Source organism: Schistocerca gregaria, chromosome 2 (assembly GCF_023897955.1).
Source record: "Schistocerca gregaria isolate iqSchGreg1 chromosome 2, iqSchGreg1.2, whole genome shotgun sequence".
NCBI lineage: Eukaryota > Metazoa > Arthropoda > Insecta > Orthoptera > Acrididae > Schistocerca > Schistocerca gregaria.
The window spans coordinates 230,135,514-230,157,150 of NC_064921.1; the positions used below are offsets into that span (position 1 = coordinate 230,135,514).

General features: G+C 44.2%; 1 protein-coding gene across 1 annotated transcript in view; it reads right to left on the reverse strand.

The window, feature by feature from the left end:
* The window catches only part of LOC126336108 (uncharacterized), a 64,466-nt gene that overhangs the window by 24,389 nt on the left and 18,440 nt on the right, over positions 1-21,637 (reverse strand). The window contains exon 2 of the mRNA XM_049999587.1: positions 9,977-10,234. Within this exon, the coding sequence (XP_049855544.1) occupies positions 9,977-10,234 (258 nt within the window). The remainder of the gene's footprint in view (positions 1-9,976; positions 10,235-21,637) is intronic.

The window sequence follows — 21,637 nt, forward strand, 5'->3', positions numbered from 1 at the left end:
CGTTTTGATGGCAGCTACCAGAAACGTGGACACACTTCACTTAATGGTGTCGTGACAGCTACATCATTTGATACGAGCAAGGTAATTGATGTAGAGATTCTAAGCAAGTACTGTAAAACTTGGGGCAATGAAACTGAGAAAGAGCATGAACATAACTGTCAGATGAACTATACTGGTCCAAGTGGTGGGATGGAAGTCGCAACAGTTACCAGTATCGTTCAGTGGCAAACAGAGGTGTCAGATACACACTGTATTTAGGGGACAGTGACAGCAAGGCTTATGATGGGTATGTACAGAAAAACCCAGTGGTCCTTATGTTACAATTTCTAAATTAGACTTCATTGGACATGTCCAGAAGGGAAAGGGGTCCAGGTTGAGAAGATTATTGAAAGAAAAGTCAAAAACAGTATCTTAAGATGGTAAGAAGATAGATGGTAAAGGTCACCTGACAAATGTTGAAATAAATATATTAGAGAATAATTATGGCTTGGCCATAAGAAGAAATGTAGGGAATTTAGAAAACATGAAAAATGTATGGGCTACCTTTTTACATAATGTTTCCACAAATTAAAATCCTGCGCATGGTCTTTGCCTGTATGATCCTGAAACATGGTGCAAGTAGAAGAGAAGTGCCACATATGACCACAAATATTCTTTACCCACATCAGAAATGAATGAAATGAAACCCATATTTAGAGACTTTTGTAATGATACCTTGTTGAAATATGTTCATGGGAAAATCCAAAATTTAAATGAATGTGTGAGTTCTGTCATTTGGAACTGGGTACTGAAAACTGTATGTTCAGCTTACAACCCTCAAATTTGGTGTTTATAGCGCTTTTTATGCTTCATTGATGGTGTAATTAGAAAACTGGATGTTTTAGAATTGTTGGGCATAAAATCTAGTGGAAATACTGCAAAATCCTTGGTGCAAATAGATTAAGAGAGAATCTGCAAAGCAGATATTGTTAATTTAAAATGCACAGTAGAAGTCAGAAAAGAAGAGGGACCAAGAGAAGAAAAGAAGATCAGTATGGTTCAGATGATGCTCTGTATGGTGCAGGATAATAATTGTACAGGTGTCCAGAAAAAGACTCCCTGATTTCAAAATTAAATATCTCGAAAACAAAGATCGATAGAGGAATGCAGTAAACGGTATGTTTATTTTGAAAGCTGTAAGTAGTTTATGCAGCAGTTTGAAATAATAGTTACAAAAGCTGCTAACAGATGGCACTGTAATCGCCATATGTAATGCCTAGTATAAATAGTGATCCAACGCCCAAAGTGATCAGTTCCACTATTGAAATGTGAAAGGATGTTAGCGTACTGAAGGAAGAGCTTAAAATCATATACTCCATTGAACAACGCGTTTTGTGGTGCTAGAGTACCATAGGTTAGAAGAGAGTCCTACAGCAACAAGGCGAAGTGGCCAAGCACGATTTAATGTTCCAAAAGGACTTGATGTGACCCCACGCGGATCCTGTATGACCTAATTCCGTTCCCCCACTACCTTTTCCTTGAACAGATACAGATTCTCTACACCTCCTGTAAACTCGATACTCCTCACCCACTTGTCTCACCCATCCTCTCCCACCCCCACCCAATGCCACACCTGTATTCTCACGTCCCACCCGATCTCCATCTTTACCCTCCTTACCCTCTCCCAAGGTGGCTTCCGCCAGCTCCCCCTCCCTGATTACTCCCTCCTCCCCTCCATCTACCCCTCCTATCAACTTTGATCCTCCCCTCCCACTTCCTGTGTTTTTTCCTTTGGGCACCCTCCCTCCTTCTCTCCTCCTTCCCTCCCTTCTCCCTTTCTTCCCACTCCTCCCCCAGACTTCCCCAACCCCTGTCCCTCTACTCCTCCTTCCATCTCCTCTGCCATTAGCATCTTTGCTCTCCCATCTCCCTCCCCCTCACCCTTCTCCCCCTCTTGGCAGGTCCCCGGACTCGCACATGTTACGTGAACTTTCACGCGCCGGAGATCATCGCCATCCATTTCTCATGTGTGCCGTCGTGTTTTGTATTTTGTGTTCACCGTCACACTCCATCATTCACATGTGCCATCGACATCTTCAGTGTTTGTGCGTTGTCTCAACAGTTTTAGTGTCGATTATCGTCGAGTGTGAATGGCTACGTGGTTTTGTGTTTGTGTGTCTACGGTTTTATTACCCGCCATTATGTAACTTATGTTTTTTCTCATTGTCTATTCTACGGCTGAAGAGCAGCGTAGAATGCTACTGCCGGCCTGCCTGTTGTACAGGTTTTAAAATCACAATAAAGAAAAAAAGAAAATGATGCGAAATCCATTCGTACGCTTTTCGCAAAATTTCAACGAACAGGCTGCGTAACTGATGATCTAGTGGGGCATATTGGCCGCAAGCAAAACGCAGTTATGTCTGAAAATATCGCCACAGTTTCTAGAATTATTCAGCGAAATCCAATGTCATCCGTCCATAGAATTGCATCTGAGACTGGTTTGAAGCGTTCCAGCACGCACAAAATACTGATAAAGAGTCTACACGTTTCCATTCAAAATTCAAACGCACCAGGCCATACCTGTACGAGGTGTGCAACAAAAGGTTGCCTTTGCTAATCAGATGCTCACAATGATTGATAGTGAAGGATTTGATGTTGGCTGCATCTGGCTTACAGATGAAGCACACTTCCACTTGAATGGATACGTGAATAAGCAAAACTGGCAATTTTGGGGTTCCGAAAAGCCATATTGATGTGAAGCGAAACCCCTGTATTCTCCTGAAGTTACTGTGTGGGGTGCAGTATGCAGCAGATGCATTATTGGCCCTTTTTTCATTCGAGAAACGGTCACTCGTGCACGTTACGTTGCAATTTTGGAACAATTTGTCTCCACACAGCAAGCGTTAGAGGATCGACCAGGTACTGAATGGTTTATGCAAGATGGAGCCGGACCACATCGGACCGAACAAGTGTTTGCTTTCTTGAGGAATACTTCGGGAATCGAGTCATTGCTTTGGAATACCCCAAATTTACTGGTGCAGGCATGGATTGACCTCCATATTCGCCGGATTTGACTCCCTGTGACGTTTTTGTGGGGCACAGTGAAAGACATCTTCTACCCGAAGCATCCCGCCACGCTGGACGAGCTTTAATCTGCGATCTCTGTGGCATGTGAATCCATTTCGGTCGAGACACTACGAAATGTGATGGCGAATTTCATTCCTTCGTTTGCGCCACCTCTGTAGTGCAAATGGTGAACATTTTCAAAACATTGTGATGTGATTGTTTGCAAAGATTGTTTTCATACGATTATTTCACTTATGTATGATACGAGCTGTACAGCGTACAGCGCCATCTGTTAGCAGCTTTTGTAACTTATTTCAAACTGCTGTATAAACTTCTTACAGCTTTCACAATAAACATACCGTTTACTGCATTCCTCTATCGATCTTTGTTTTCGATATATTTAATTTTTAAATCAGGGAGCCCTTTTCCGAACACCCTGTAAGTAATTCTCATCAATAACTATACTAGAATTGCAACACTCAACTTAACATGGATTTTTCTCAAAACTACGTTTTTGTACTTTCAGGTAGCATTATTTGATAAACCAATGGTGTTAGAAACACGAAATTTGGTCAATTTTCACTGCAGATGATGATAAGTTATTACAAGTAAATTGAGAGCTGTTTTACAATAATTTATGTACAAAAACGTTAAATTTTACTAGTGAAAGAAGAAATTTTTTCCTTCAAAACACGTAAGAGGTATTATGTTCATTTTACTTGTAAATTGAGGCACACAGGTTGTACATATACAGCAAACATTTCATTGTCTTATCACTTACAGTTCTTTTGAAAATTGTACCTATTCACAGGGTGAAATAGCATTGGCCGAATAGGGATAAAAATTGCCTTTCGTCTCCCCTTAAAGGAACCGTGCCGGCATTTTCCTGAACATATGTAGGAAAATCAAGTAGAACCTAAATTAGGCTGGTCGGACGCGAGTTTGAATCGTCGCCGCTCGAATACGAGTCCGGTGTGCTCACTACTACCTGCTTTAATTAAACACAGTGGGTGCACTTGTGAGGTACGACACCATCAGTGGGTGTGATAAAAACAATAGGAATTAGTAATATTCCTGTCTCATTTTTGCCTATTTTTGACCAGAAACACGGATCAAGATCACTGATTTACCAACAGATCACTCTCTGCTGCCACACACAGAAACACAGCGGGCACCTTAAACCAGTAAGGCCGGTATTACACTATCATATGTCTTTGTCAATGTTGATATGTCAAATACTTATGTCAAAGAAATTTCATGGCTATAGGGACCTTTGTCAAATCTCGCCAGTCGTCAAATAAATATGAGGAGGTCTAGGGCCTTGGCGTGGATTTGACCATAAGAGTCGTTCGTCTTATGTTCACTACAATGTGAAATGTAACCACTTCGAGCGCTGGCGTTGCTACAGCTATTTGACGTTTCTGGAGCGGTTTTGTAAACATGGCTTCAAAATAACCTTGTTCCTTCGACCCATTTTTGTAACAAACTTTCTTCAACTAGGGTGATGGGCGACCAAGGCCACAGTGCATGCTATGAATTGTGTGTTGATGGGCAGGTGGAATCTGCTGCAGGAGACTTCTTGTCCACAATAGCAGCTACAGCCATCCATCTCTACGTCTGGCAACATACAGGCAACGTTTCAGCAAGCCGGAATAGAGAATGTGGTCACATTCTAAAATAAATTCTTTCTTCGCTTTCCATTCCACTTTGCCTATTTTTGAACTCTGGATGCTACAAGTTAAGAAGCGCTTCATCTGTTTCGTATTTTTTATTGATTTGGTTGTTGAAACACTAATTCCATTAATCAAATTATTCGAAATTAAAAATCGTTCTTATTACCCATACGGTGTACTAAACACTTCTTCACCTACACATATTTCGCCTTCAGGGCTTTATAAAGCGCCTCACCTGTTTCTGGAATTGTTTTGGTTAATGTGGCGTTTCTGAAGAGGACAAATTTGTTAACATCAAGTGTAGATTTAAGTGTCAGGAAGTATTCTCTGAAAGTATTTGTATGGAGTGTAGCCATATATGGAAGTGAAACGTGGTCAATAAATAGTTTGAACAAAAAGAGAATAGAAGCTTTCGAAATGAGGTGCTACAGAAGAATGCTGAAGATTAGATGGGCAGATCACATAACTAATGAGGAAGTGTTGAATAGGATTGGGGAGAAGAGAAATTTGTGGCACAACTTGACTAGAAGAAGGGATCGGTTGGTAGGACATGTTCTGAGATATCAAAGGACCACCAATTTAGTATTGGAGGGCAGCGTGGAGGGTAAAAATCGTAGAGGGAGACCAAGAAATGAATACACTAAGCAGATTCAGAATGATGTAGGTGGCAGTAGGTACTGGGAGATGAAGAAGCTTGCACAGCATAGAGTAACATGGAGAGCTGCATCAAACCAGTCTCAGGACTGAAAACCACAACAACAATATGGAATGTGATATTCGAGTGCTGTGTTGTAAACTAGAGTACCTCTTTCATGTATCAAAAAATCGCTGTGTGACATTTTCTTTGTCTCCTGCATATATAGCATTTCTGAAGAGAGTATTCTGTTTTGTAATATGAGAAGCCACTTTGCTGAGCAAATACTGAAATACATACTCATCCATGTGTAAGTAATTTATATATTAAGATCTGACTTCTTTCACTTGCACCTCTTTTAACGTATTTTGCTGAATGATTTTATTATCTAGAGATAATACCTAGGGCTTCATCAAAGTATGTTTCTTTTTTATCCGCCGCTTTTCTGCCAAATACAAACAGTGCAATTGTGGTAGTGGCAACTGCAGCACATAACAAGATGTCGTCCGCCATCACGAAATTTGATGAAAAATGTGACAGTGTAATTCCCCTGTTTAGTGACAAGTCAAAAATTTTTTCAAAGATAAAATGGTTCCAGTGGCTCTGAGCAATAGGAGAACTCTGAGCAGAACTGGATTGCGGGGTACAATGGGAAATTGCTCTTTCCTAGACTGGACAGTGTTGCAACCATTTGTATGGGCATGAACTATACCTCCGAACGGAAGGGAAGTGAGGGCAGCCATTCTGATTTAGTTTGAAGTGCGAGATCTAAGTGAATTGTTCGTCACGTTACCGCTTGCGTTGTTCTAACGTTTGGTGAATTTCAACGCCAGGTAAGCTGTTAATTGTATACCCTAAAATTACATTCCCTTAAAGTGCATGGTGTTTGTTATACTTTATTTAATGCGTTTAAATACGTCAGTTATTACACTCCATAAAAGTTGTTAACCTCAAAAGTGCTCTTGGGGCGCAACGGGACGGGGCAGAATGGGATAGTGTCCCGTTCTGCCCCGTCATATTTTGATGCAAGTAGAAAGCAAACCTAGCTTGGATGTTCATGGATGCCAGACTCTCCCAACTAGCTACGTTCGCCGAACAACTCAGCTTTCCAGATATCGCCCGAGGCTGTCATTCCAATCCCACTAGTCTGTCAAAATACTCGGCGGACTACAAGACGAAAAGGAAAAACCGTCGTATTAACAGATCCTCCTCCAAATAAAGAACTGCAGAATGCTGACACACGTAAAGTAGGCCTACAGAAAGGAGGAGGGTGCACAAATATAAACAGTGTCAGGACAGAGACGTCAGGTGCAATGCAACTTAAGGCAAAAATGTCAAACTGCACACCCAAAAAAACCAAAACAGAGGACATCAAAGACCTTAAGAAAAATAAAAGGAAGAAATTGATGGAGAAGAGGGAATCAGAGAGGATGCTGAGTGTCTCTACTGTGGGGACTTCTACTTCGTTTCTAATGAGGGCTGGGTCGCATGCTAGAGTGGGCACACAATTCATGTGCTGGCATAGATACTGAAGATGAAGAGGAAATACTGATTTGTCACTATTGTCGAAAGGGCTATTAGTTAGTGGTTTGGTGGTTATTAAGCATTGTACATTTTTCAGAATTACATTAAAATACTTTGTTTTTTGAAAAATGACCAATTGTTTAAATTACACATTCCTTAGTCTGAATTGATTGTTATACAACATTTTGTCATAGTTTAATACGATATTCGTAATTCAAATTCAACGGTTATGCAATAATTTAACAAAAAAATTATCTTATACCATTCTGCTCCGCGGTTGGGGCGGAACGTGAAATATGCAAGACTTTCTTTGAAAAACTTTAAAAAATGCAAAATGTATTGTTTTAAGTGATTTTAAAATTAGGTATATTAGGTTACACTACAAGGTTTTTTATCACTTTAAGAAGTATTTCCTATGTAAATAGGCTGTTTAGGTATTTATGTTGGTAATGCCATGTAGCGCTCTAAATGAAAATTACTGGCTGTGCTGTGTGAAGTCTGTGGCTGGTTTGCATTGTTGGAATTTGCTATTGTAGTGTTGGGCAGTTGGCTGTTAACAGCGCGTAGCGCTGCGCAGTTGGAAGTGAGCCGCCAGTAGTGGTGGATGTGGGGAGAGTTTTGAGAGCGGATGATCTGGACGTGTGTCCATCAGAGACAGTAAATTTGTAACACTGGATGTCATGAACTGATATATATATTATGACTTTTGAACACTATTAAGGTAAATACCTTGTTTCTTCTTTATCAAAATGTTTCATTTGGTAACTATGCCTATCAGTAGTTAGTGACTTCAGTAGTTTGAATTTTTTATTTAGCTGGCAGTATTGGCGATCGCTGTATTGCAGTAGTTTGAGTAAGATTTTTGTGAGGTAAGTGATTCATGAAAGGTATAGGTTATTGTTAGTCAGGACCATTCTTTTGTAGGGATTATTGAAAGTGAGATTGCGCTGCGCTAAAAATATGGTGTGTCAATTTAGTGATGATCAGAACAAGTAAAGTGAGAAATGTGAGTACGTTGTAGTGGGACGCGAAATTGAAGCGTCACAAATCCACGAGTATCAGCCCAGTTTGCAGGTGAATGTAAGTTTAATTTAGTGTTTTGTTTATGTATTTTGTAATATTTGTAATGTTTGTGAATTATATAAAGTTTTGTATTTATTTTTATGTTTCATGTACGGAGAGGGCGGCGCAACGAACGGAGAGAGCATCTCCACTGCTGGGACCAGAGAGAAAATTGCTGGCCACTATGCGTCGCGGGTCGACAGCCAAAGAGAAACAGAAGATCCTGGAAACGAGTTGTTGCGCCGTGCTTCTAAAAACTGAAAAAATAAGAATTTGTAATGTTTCTACAACAATGACGCCATAGAAAGTTTAATCATGTTGTAAATGTTCAGTCCTATCTTGTCAAGGCTAATGTTCACGTCTATATGTAGTATATATGAAGATAATAAACTAGTGTATACTACAAAAGTTTATTTATGAAGAATTATCTTACGGAAGAAGTATTCGTGATTTATTTGAAAAGATTATTAATTTTTGACAACGTTCATCGCGAGTTTGAGTCTGGAAAGTTTATTCAATGTGGTTTTAATATTTATTAAAGCAGAGAACTTGCATTAATATAATTTCTGAGAAGAAACAAACGACATCTAAATTTAAAAAAAGCTTGCGCAAACCAATTGGACGGAGGAACGTAATTCTGCGCATACGACTCAAATGATGATGATTTAATTACAATTTCGTTCAAGAGCCATTCAGAGACAACTTTAAAAAGAGTTTAAATAATTTTGAAGTGTTTTGTAACTGACCTTTGTGACGAAGTCTGCACATGGTCATATTTCAAAAGAAAATTATTTTTACAAAACTTATAATACAACCTTCAGTTCTACTCAGCTGTTTGAAAATCTAATAACGTAAGAAGTTTATCAGAGGTTTAAACATTAAGTATCCCGTTCCACCCCGAGTTCCCCTGAGGTGATAAGTCCTCTAGAACTTAGAACTAATTTAACCTAACTAACCTAAGGACATCGCCCACATCCATGCCCGAGGCAGGATTCGAACCTGCAACCTGTAAAGGAACTGAAATATTGTGATTTAATCGCAGAGGTGCTGAAAAATTGTTCCAGTGACACACCAGAGAAATATCTGGTAAACTTTTTATCTTTGAGAGACATAGGAACAATTTCGCCCTTCGTTTTTTTATTTCTTGTATGAACGACTACTTTTTGTTCTGATGGGCTGGTGGGATGTCGTACTGTCTAATTACTAGTGTGTGTGGTAAATGAATGAGTTAAAAGACGCAAGATGTGTTTTATATTATTTTCATCGCACAACAAGCCTTATTACCATGCCTATGGAGTATTTATGTTAAGCAGAGAAGGCGAGTTTTAGATGGAACCGAAGATCTTCAAAACGGCGCTGCTCAACAATAGAGGTACGTGATTGTGCTCTCTACTTTCCTTTCGTGGCCGCTAAAATTACTTCCGATTCGTTTTGCCGAGACATTCAGAACCTGCAATCTTCTTTTTCTTATAAAAATACTAGTCCGATGCAAAAGAAATACTCTTAGATTTAAATAATTGCCATTCTTTTACCCAGGCCACGGGGAATGATAGAACGTACGTGCCTCTACTCTGAATGTACGTTCGCAATCTCCGAGTGTGTTACGACGAAATTATTTCACAATGAAAATTTCTCATCAGACCGCAACCACTCGCACGCGAATGTACGTACCCTCTGAATGTATCTAGTCAGTCACGCGCGTTGTTCAAAAGCTTTACTTTTAATATTCAGTGGATTACATTTCCGAAATTAATTTTTGTTTATGCTGCAAATCGTACTTCACGCGAAGTATTTATTACGTAAGTTTCAGGCTCAATTTAATAAAAAAAAAGATTCCGAATAATAGAAATAAAGAATAACAATCAAACAAATCAAACCTAAATAAACAGAAAGAGGGAACATTACAAACCGTAGCAGTGAAGCGCCTAGAACCGCTCAGCCACAGCGGCAGGCTTTGTCAAAGAAATCTGGCGAATATTTGATCATATTTCTTTATCAAAGAAGGGGACTGGTGAGGGAGTGGAGTTGGAGTACTCACATGCAGCGCGAGCAGTAGCCGTTGGGCGGCGCGCTGCCGCAGAGGCAGCAGATGCAGGCCTCTGGCAGCGGCGGCACGCGGTGCTCGGCGGGCTGGCCCTGCACCGTCAGCACCACCACCACATACTTGTCGCTCGTCGGGTCCAGCCGCAGCCGGCTGCACCCTCCGCAGTTGGGGCACTCGCCCAGCGGCTCGGCAGCCGCCGTCTTCTGAGTCGCCTTGCGCTGGTACCTCATCTGGTCCGGCCAGTCCGCCAGTCTGAAAACAAAGTGGAGCACCCACTCAATATTCGTGAACACAATTGTCGGTTACCATCTGTGTACTGTTATGGTGTCATTAAGGCTAGCCTCAAAGCGGGACTGGGAATGAGAGCTGCCCTCTAGGCGTCTTGCTGGAACTACTGACCAGTCCGTCACCGAGTGCGATGCATGCGGAGCTTTTCTACAAGAGCTTGACAAAACCGTGGAAACTCTGACCAAAATGGTACTGAAACAGAGGATGACAGACTAAAGGCCGAAATACTAAATGTCTTCTTCCAAAGCTGTTCCACAGAGGGAGATTGCACTGTAGTTCCTTCTCTAGATTGTCGCACAGACGACAAAATGGCAGATATCGAAATAGACGACAGAGGGATAGAGAAACAATTAAAATACCTCAAAAGAGGAAAGGCCGCTGGACCTGATGGGATACCAGATCGATTTTACACAGAGTACGCGAAGGAACTTGCCCCCCTTCTTGCAGCGGTGTACCGTAGGTCTCTAGAAGAGCGTAGCGTTCCAAAGGATTGGAAAAGGGAACAGGTCATCCCCGTTTTCAAGAACGGACGTTGAACAGATGTGCAGAACTACAGACCTATATCTCTAACGTCGATCAGTTGTAGAATTTTGGAACACGTATTATGTTCGAGCATTATCACTTTTCTGGAGACTAGAAATGTACTTCGTAGGAATCAGCATGGGTTCCGAAAAAGACGGTCGTGTGAAACGCAGCTCGCGCTATTCGTCCACGAGACTCAGAGGGCCATAGACACGGGTTCACAGGAAGATGCAGAGTTTCTTGACTTCCGCAAAGTGTTCGATACAGTTCCCCACAGTCGTTTAATGAACAAAGTAAGAGCATATGGACTATCAGACCAATTGTGTGATTGGATTGAAGAGTTCCTAAATAGCAGAACGCAGCATGTCATTCTCAATAGAGAGAACTCTTCCGAAGTAAGAGTTATTTCAGGTGTGCCGCAGGGGAGTGTCGTAGGACCGTTGCTCTTCACAATATACATAAATGACCTTGTGGATGACATCGGAAGTTCACTGAGGCTATTTGCGGGTGATGCTGTGGTATATCGAGAGGTTGTAACAATGGAAAATAGTACTGAATTGCAGGAGGATCTGCAACGAATTAACGCATGGTGCAGGGAATGGCAATTGAATCTCAATGTAGACAAGTGTAATGTGCCGCGAATACATAAGAAGATAGATCCCTTATCATTTAGCTACAAAATAGCAGGTCAGCAACTGGAAGCAGTTAATTCTATAAATTATCTGGGAGTACGCATTAGGAGTGATTTAAAATGGAATGATCACATAAAGTTGATCGTCGGTAAAGCAAATGCCAGACAGATTCATTGGAAGAATCCTAAAGAAATGCGATCCGGAAACAAACGAAGTCAGTTACAGTACGCTTGTTCGCCCACTGCTTGAATACTGCTCAACAGTGTGGGATCTGTACCAGATAGGGTTGATAGAAGAGAGAGAGAGAAGATCCAACGGAGAGCAGCGCGCTTCGTTACAGGATCATTTAGTAATAGCGAAAGCGTTACGGAGATGACAGATAAACTCCAGTGGAAGACTCTGCAGGAGAGACGCTCAGTAGCTCGAGGTACGGGCTTTTGTTGAAGTTTCGAGAACATACGTTCACCGAAGAGTCAAGCAGTATATTGCCCCCTCCTACGTATATCTCGCGAAGAGAGCATGAGGATAAAATCAGAGAGATTAGAGCCCACACAGAAGCATACCGACAATCCTTTCCACGAACAATACGAGACTGGAATAGAAGGGAGAACCGATAGAGGTACTCAGGGTACCCTCCATCACACACAGTCAGGTGGCGTGCGGAGTATGGATGTAGATGTAGGTGTAGAAACGTGAGAAATGCATGCATCAACGTGCAGGATGACAATTATTGAACTATATGAAAAAATCATCATAACTTTTGAACAGTTTGCTTTAGGATTTTCAAACAGCACTGTTGGCCGCGGACATGATGAGAATTAGTATGCACATTTGTGATTTGGTTTACCGACTAAGTCCACTTTGATTTGGATGGGTTCGTCAATAAGCAAAACTGACGCATTTGGGGGACTGAGAATTCGCATTTCGCGACCGACAAGTCTTCACCTTCAACAGGTGACTGTGTGGTGTGCAGTGTCCAGTCACGGAATAATCCACGCGATCTACATCTACATTCATACTCCGCAAAGCCACATGACGGTGTTGGCGAAGGGTACCTTGAGTATGTCTATCGGTCTACATCTGCATCTACATGATTACTCTCCAATTCACATTTAAGTGCTTGACAGAGGGTTCACGAACTGTTCGAGCTCTAATTTCTCTTGTTTCAGTTTTATGATCATTCCTACCTATGTAGGTTGGGCTCAACAAAATATTTTCGCATTCGGAAGAGAAAGTTGGTGACTGAAATTTCGTAGATAAATCTCGTCACGTCGAAAAACGTCTTTCCTTTAATGACTTCCATCCCGACTAGCGTATCGTATCTGCCCCTATTAGGTGATAATACAAAACGAGCTGCCCTGTTTTGCACCCTTTCGATGTTCCCCGTCAATCCCACCTAGTAAGGATCCCGCACCGCGCAGCAATATTCTAACAAAATATGAACGAGTGTAGTGTAAGCTGTCTCTTTAGTGGACTTGTTGCATCTTCATAAGTGTCCTGCCAATGAAACGCAACCTTTGGCTCGCCTTCCCCACAGTATTATCTATATGGTCTTTCCAACTGAAGTTGTTCGTAATTTTAACACCCAGGTACTTTGTTGAATTGACACCCTTGAGAATTGTAGTATTTATCGAGTAATTGAATTTCAACGGATTTCTTCTGAAACTCATGTGGATCACCTCACACTTTTCGTTGTTTAGCGTCAACTGCCACCTGTCACACCATACAGCAATCTTTTCTAAATCGCTTTGCAACTGATACTGGCCTTTGGATGACCTTACTAGACGGTAAATTACAGCATCATCTGCGAACAACCTAAGAGAACGGCTCAGATTGTCAGCCAGATCATTTATATAGATCAGGAACAGCAGAGGTCCCAGGACGCTTCCCTGGGGAACACCTGATATCACTTCAGTTTTACTCGATGATTTGCCGTCTATTACTATTAACTGCGACCTTCCTGACAGGAAATCACGAATCCAGTCGCACAACTGAGACGATACCCCATAGGCCTGCAGTTTGATTAGAAGTCGCTTGTGAGGAACGATGTCGAAAGCTTTCCGGAAATCCAGAAATACGGAATCAACCTGAGATCCCTTGTCGATAGCGGCCTTTACTTCGTGCGAATAAAGAGCTAGCTGCGTTGCACAAGAATGATGTTTTCTGAAACCATGCTGATTACATATAAATAGATCGTTCCCTTCGAGGTGATTCATAATGTTTGAATACAGTATATACTCCAAAACCCTACTGCAAACTGACGTCAATGATATAAGTCTGTAGTTCGATGGATTACTCCTACTACCCTTCTTAAACACAAATTTTCCAATTTGTAGGTACAGATCTATTGGTGAGCATGCGGTTGTGTATGATTGCTAAGTAGGGAGCTATTGTATCAGCGTAATCTGAAAAGAACCTGTACCTGAAGACCTGCCCGTATCAGGCGATTACGTTGGTTGATTGTTTGAGCGTTAAGGGACCGAACAACAAGGTCATCAGTGACTTGTTTCAAATATCGTCCATTCCGCAAATGTGACATCTCAGGAAAGTCAGAACAATAAAAGGGAAAAGGCTAAAAACGTAAAAGTCATGTTGTCATTGGTAAAAACAAAATGAGGGAAGTCAGCAAGAGAACGAACCCAACGCTGCACTGAAGCAGCATAGGCAAGACCACCTGTGACTTAAAAGGTGCAACCGCTAGAATGTAGAAGTACGTATGGGGAAAAAGGAGACTAGACAATCCTTTAAAAAAGGGTAAAAACATAAAATGGGAAGAAAAGAGCATCTCTGTCAGGGAGGTGAGTCGGGAATCTCCAAACACGACTTACAGTGGGAGATACCCCGACACTCACTCACCAACCTGCCCCAACACCAGAGAGGTTAAAAACCTAAAAACTGAGAATAAGAACCAGTTTCCCGGAGGAAGCCAAGAACCAGAGAGACCCTCCAGGAATAGTCAGCCAACATCAGAGGTTAAATGTGGAGGAGTCTGTACTTAGCATGCAGAGCGAAAAGAAGGGAGGCATTCAACCAAAATGTGGGCTACTGACTGGAAGGCTCCACAACCACAAAGTGGCGTTGGCGCATCACACAAAGAAAACCATGGTTCAGCCTGGTTTGGCCAATGCGGAGACGACACAGTCTGGTTGAGTCGATTCGGGAGAGGCGAAAGGAAGAACGCCATGGGCCTGGTGTCACCTTAATCGCACGAAGTTTATTAGACATGGGAGTAGCCTCCCAAGAATTGGCCCATGACTCTGCGAAGTGGGATTTGATGTGAAGCCGTAAACCCGCTGCAGGAGAAATTATAGAAAACGGGGGGTAAGTGACTGCTCCCCCAGCCAAACGATCAGTGAGCTCATTACCCGGGATACCCACATGGCCAGGGACCCAAAGGAAGTCAATGGAACAAGCACCACGGTGAATATCAGCGAGATGGTCATGGATGGCAGATACCAAGGGATGGCGCAAAAAACACTGGTCAATAGCAAGAAGGCCACTCATTGAGTCCATACATAACAAAACGCGGTTGTGTTGGGACTGTTTAATAGAGGTAAGGGCCTAGGAAGTTGCCATCAATTCTGCAGTAAACACCCCACATGTAGGTGGCAGCAGATGATTTTCCGTTCCAACAGAGGACGTGAAGGCATAACCCACATGATCATCAGATTTAGAGCTGTCAGTGTACAAAACAGCAGCATCCCGAAACTCCCATAAAATTTGGCGGGAAAAGGAAAAAAAAACACCATTGGGGGGGATGGAATCTTTCGGACCTCGGCGGAGATCCATCCGAATTCGAGGCCGAGGAACTAACCAAGGGAGGTGGGTGGAGGGGAGGGAGTGAGGAAGACAGGACAAAGGAGGAAGCTGAAAATCATGCAAATATACGCAAGGCAGAGCCCAACTGGTAAACTCGCCTGAGGGCGGGAGTCGGGTGAGCGACATACAAGGTCTGGGAACAGGGTAGACTAGGAAGGATGAGTGGGAGAGGAACGGATAGCGAGTGCATAAGACAGCAGAAGCTGGGACCGCCGAACAGAAAGGGGGGGGGGGGATCCCTGCTTCAACCAGGATACTATCAACAGGGTGGCCAAACAGATACCTCAACGGTGGACTGGATCCAGCACGTGCAGTGAGGAAGCAGCAGCTGAACCATAAACTTGACAACCATAGTCAAAGCGAGACAGAACTAGAGCATGATAAAGACGGAGGAGGAGGAGGGAACGGTCCGCACCCCAAGAGGAGTGGGCAAGGAAGCGAAGGACATTGAGTTTACGGTAACATCATACCTTCAGAAGTCTGATATGGGGCACCCAAGTGAGCTTGTTGTAGGAAAGAAGACCCAGGAAACGAAAATGTGAGACCACAGGCAATCGTTGTGCATCGAGATAGAGCTCTGGATCAGGGTGGATCGTAGTATGGCGACAGAAGTGGACCACCCGCGATTTTGGAGGAGAGAATTCAAACCTGTGGGAGAGGGTCCATGCAGAGGCACGCCTTATAGCTCCCTGGAGCTGCCGCTCTGCAGAGGCCACCGAAGAGGAGCTAACCCAAATGCAGAAATCATCTACATACAGGGCAGGGGAGACCAAACGACGGACAGAGGCCACACGTCCATCGATAGCAATGAGGAAAAGAAGGCAACTCGAGACAGAACCATGTGGGATGCTCGTCTCCTGGGTCCGTGGAGAACTAAAAACAGTACCAACTCGAACTCTGAATGAGCGATGGAACAAGAACTGGCGGATAAAAATTGTGAGTGGGCCCCGAAGACCCCACTGATGAAGGGTGAGTAAGATGTTAAGATGTGATGGCGCCAGGCCATGTCATAGGTCTTGCGAAGGTAAAAAACACTGCAACCAAACGGCGGCGCTGGGAAAAAGCCTGCCGAACTGCGGATTCCAAGCGAAGCAAATGATCGATTGGAGACCGTCCCTCTCGAAAGCCACACTGGTAAGGGGACAATAGATCCCGAGATTTGAGGAGCCAATTGAGCCGACGGGCTAACATCCTTTTAATCAACTTGCAAATCATTGGTCAAACTAATTGGCTGATAGCTGTCAACAGATAGGGGGTTCTTATCAGGCTTAAGGACAGGAACCACGATGCTATCTCTCTACTGAGAAGGGGAGTCACCTTGCAGCCAGATACAGTTAAACACCTGAAGATGATGTTGCCGTTGTGGAGCACTGAGATGTTTAAGCAGTTGGTTATAAATGGATTCTGGGCCAGGGGCCATATCATGAGAGGAAGATAGAGCAGAAAGAAATTCCCATTCAGTAAAAAGTTCTTTGTAAGAATGACTCACAAGGGGTGAAACGTAAGGTGGAAGCTTCAGCCCACTGTTTCTGGCGAAGGAAAGTAGCCGGATAGGAGACTGATGCTGATGCCACTGCAAAATAGGTCGCAAGATGCTCTGCAAGAACTAATGGGCTCGTACAAAGTCCATCTGGGAGGTAGGATGGGCTCCTTGGAGAGAGCGAAGTGTAGCCGATACCCATGACAGAGGGACAGTAGAACCAAGGGAAGAAACGAATCGTTCCAACATATCCTCTTGCTGTGTTTGATTAAATAACGGGCTTTAGCGCAGAGGCGTTTAAAGGTAGTAAGGCTGGCTACAGATGGGTGCCTCTTAAAGTGTTGCAAAGCTCGACGGCGATCACAGATGGCAGTGTCAATGGCTGTACTCCACCATGGGACTTGCCGGCGACGAAATGGTCCAGATGAGCGCGGGACAACAAGGTTAGCAGCGCGAACAATCGCGTCAAACACGTGAAGTAGGACGTCATCACTACAACCCGACAAAGAGGGAGAAAAAACGACCTGTGCAGTGTACAGAGGCCAATCGGCACGTTGGAAAGACCAATGAGGTAACCTGTCCATCGGGGAGCGGGAAGGGAGCGTGATAATCAATGGGAAATGGTCACCATCACAAAGGTCGTCGTGTGGTGACCAGTGTAATGAAGGGAGGAGAGAGGGAGAAGAAAGAGAAAGATCAATGGCAGAAAAGGTACCATGACTGGCACAGAAATGAGTAGGGGGAGCCATCATTAAGAAGGCAAAAGTCGTGGTCTGCAATAAACTGGTCTATAAGAAGACCTCATCTAGATGGAAAGGCACTGCCCCACAAGGGATGATGAGCATTAAAATCCCAAGGAGGAGGAAGGCAGGAGGAAGTTGATGAAGAAGGGCAGTTAAGGCAGCAGGTGGAAGAGTCCAGTCAGGAAGGAGATAAAGATTGAAAACTGTGACCGCAGAGTCAAGGTGCACCCTAACAGCAACTGCTTCCAATGTAGAGGAATCCACGTGCTAGCAATGGGTGTACGGACCAACGTTCAAACGCCACCAGAAGCCCGCAGGGCTCCGGCCCAATTTCGACAGAAAACACGGAACCCATGGAGGGTCGGTGAGTGAGCATCAGTGAAATTAGATTCCTGTAGAACCACACAAGCTGCAGAGTAAGAAGAAAGAAGAGCTTTCAATTCTGGAAGGTTACGATAGTATCCATTACAATTCCATTGGAGAACTACAGAACGATGATTTAAATGGGGGCTGAACACGCTAAAGCTAGTCATACCGCCGGGTCCCCACCCGTCACCGACAAGGAGGGGGCGACATCCATGAACGACAAGTCAGAATCCGGTTGTGAAGTCGGAAAAGAGACCTCTGGTGACACCAGGGGCTATTTGTTCCTGGGACTTATGTTTTTTCTTCTTTTCAGGCTGAGATCGAGGAGGGCTGTGTGGCATAAAGGAGCCAGATGCAGCAAGATCAGGAAGAGAAAGAGACCGGGCGACCTGGGGGGCCGAAGACCGTGGCTCCCGTGGTCGTCGCGTGGCAGCAGACCTTTGACCTCTAAGGTGCCCGGAAGGGGCATCCCAGGAGAGGCGCCCTTGACCAGCAGACGCCGAAGGTGTGGGACACTTCTCCGGCTGGGGAGGGGTAGCAGTACCCAGAGGAGAAGGTGTGGGAGCTGCAGGGGAGGGGGGGAGGAGAGGGGTCCAGCATGGGGGTAAAGAAGGGGAGGAAGGGGTGAAGATGTAACCAAGGCGTAACTAGATGTCATGGACACAGGGTGAAGATGTGTATATTTCTTACAGGCCTCTGTGTAAGTTAAACAATCGAGAGACTTATACTCCTGTATCTTCTTTTCCTTCTTATATACTGGGCAATCGGGTGAACGTGGAGAATGACTACCATGACATTTTACACACACAGGAGGGCGAACACTGGGACTCCCCTCATGGAGAGGACGCCCACAGTCACCACAGAGAGGGGCCTGTGAACAGCGGGAAGACGTGTCCAAAACGCAAGCACTTAGAACACCTCATAGTAGGTGGGATGTACGGCTCCACATAACATCGATAAACCATAATCTTAATTTTCTCAGGGAGGGTATCCCCTTCAAAGGCCAGGATAAAGGCACCAGTATCAATGCAATTGTCTTCTGAACACGCTGAACAAAATGAACACCCCGCCATCCGAGATTGTCCCGAAGTTCCTCATCAGTTTGAAGGATGAGGTCCCTGTGAAAATCACACCTTGTACCTTATTTAGAGACTGGTGGGGGGTAATGGACACAGGAATTGTGCCAAGATGGGTACAGGCACGAAGGGCCGCAGATTGGGCAGCTGAAGCAGTTTTGATGAGCAACAAACCCGACTGCATCTTGCTCAGGGAGTCCACCTCGCCAAACTTGTCTTCAATGTGTTCCACAAAGAATAAAGGTTTGGTATTGGTGAAAGTATCTCCATCAGTCCTAGTGCAAACTAGATAACGGGGGAAAGATTTCGCCCCTAGCCGACGGGCCTGACCCTCTTCCCAGGCGGTAGCCATGGAAGGGAAAGCCGAAGGGGCAAAAGAAGCAGCACTTGAGGAAACAGTTCCACACAGAGAGGCGGTCGCAGAAGAACGGCCAGAGTTCTGGACTAGTATGCGTTTCATTTGTATAGCGTAGGCCCTGATGCCACCCACTCCGATCAGGGGCTCTCCTCACGGGTGCCACCCAGCCACATCAAGGGCCGTCTGGCACAGCGGCCATTGCCTGGAGTTCCGATGCTCCAGTATGAGGCATGCATGAGGTGATCACAGCTCAGGTATCAGAAGAGTGATTCCTGTGTGTTCAGGGGGCTCCACCAAAAGGGTACATAGCGACCCCACCACACGGGCTGGCTAACGTGCTGGCTATGCACCCTAGCATTAAACAACGTGAAAGAAAAGGTGGAATGTACTAGGAGGGCGCACGTCAGAGACACTAGGTAAGGTGCTCTTCCCCAAATGGCTCACACTACGGAAGAGACATTTTGTAATGGATGTCAAACCCCAGAGGGGGATCATGGAATGCCGAAAGGAGATGATTATGCAACAAAGCCGAATTGTAAAACCAACAGAACCAGGAAGATAGCGAGGCCAACATAAGCAAGGACACCAAGAGAGGGAAAGGAGAGGGGGAGGGGAAAGGAGCAAAAGGGGAAGGAAATGCAGCCCTGCAGAGAAAGAAGGCTGCAATAGCTCGGGGCCCCGTGCTTGCCACGCACGTGTCCACACAAGAGTTGTGAACCCCCTGGGGGGGATCAGGCAATTTTAGATGCTTCGCAACCCCTAAGGTATCTACTTCTAAAAAACACATGCTAGCAGCTGTTCGTGTTTCAAATTCTGGAATTCGGAAAACTGCGTTCAGTAACTCCTCTTTGGCGGCACAGTCGTCGGTAACAGTTTGTTTTAGGATTTTCAAACAGCAGTGTTGGCCGCGGACATGATGAGAATTAGTATGTGCATTTGTGACCGACTAAGCCCACTTTGATTTGGATGGGTTCGTCAATAAGCAAAATTGACGCATTTGGGGGACTGGGAATTCGCATTTCGCGACCGAAAAGTCTTCACCTTCAACAGGTGACTGTGTGGTGTGCAATGTCCAGTCAAGGAATAATCAATGCGATATTCATCTACATCCACACTCCGCAAGCCACATGACGGTGTGTGGCGGAGGGTACCTTGATACGTCTATCGGTTCTCCCTTCTATTCCAGTCTCGTATGGTAGAGGAAAGGAATATTGTCGGTATGCGTCTGTGTGGGCTCTAATCTCTCTTGCAAAGTCTTCCACTGCAGTTTATCTATCATCTCCGTAACACTTTCGCGATTACTAAATGATCCTGTAACGAAGCGGGCTGCCCTCCATTGGATCTCCTCTCTCTCTCTCTCTCTCTCTCTCTCTCTCTCTCTCTCTCTCTCTCTCTCTCTCTCTCTCTCTCCCTCCCCCTCCCTCCTGTCAACCCTATCTGGTACAGATCCCACACTGGTGAGCAATATTCAAGCACTGAGCAAACAAGTGTGCTGTAACCTACTTCCTTTGTGTTCGGATTGCATTTCCTTAGGATTCTTCCAATGAATCTCATTCTGGCATCCGCTTTACCGACGATCAACTTAATATGACCATTCCATTATAAATCACTCCTAATGCCTACTCCCAGATAATTTATGGAATTAACTGCTTCCAGTTGCTGACCTATATTGTAGCTAAATGATAAAGGATCTTTCTTCCTATGTATTTGCAGCACATTACACTCGTCTACATTGAGATTCAGTTGCCATTCCCTGAACCATGTGTCAATTCGTTGCAGATCCTCCCGCATTTCAGTACTATTTTCCATTGTCACAACCTCTCGATATACTAAAGCATCATCCGCAAAAAGCTTGAGTGAACTTCCAATGTTGTCCACAACGTCATTTATGGATATTGTGAATAGCAACGGTCCTACGACAGTCCCCTGTGGCACACCTGAAATCACATGTGCTGCGGAAGACTTCTCTCCACTGACAATGACATGCTGCGTTCTGTTACTTATGAATTCTTCAATCCAATCACACAATTGGTCTGATAGTTCATATCCTCTTACTTTGTCCATTAAACGATTGTGGGGAATTGTATCCTTGATGGCACAGTGACTACCAAAGTGTACGTGAAGGTTTTGGAGAAACGATTCCATCCCTATTAACCAAAGTGACCCTGATTTCGGCAAGATGTGGTTCCTGCAACACAGCTCGATCTCATCGAAGCAGGAGATCAATATCATGGAGGAGTAGTTTGGGGTGCACATTCTTGCTCTATGATACCCAGAGGCCACTCGCATGGGCCTCGGTTGGCAGCCATATTCTCTGGATCTGAAGCCATCTGACTCGTTTTTGTGGGGCTTTATTAAAAATGGCTGTGAG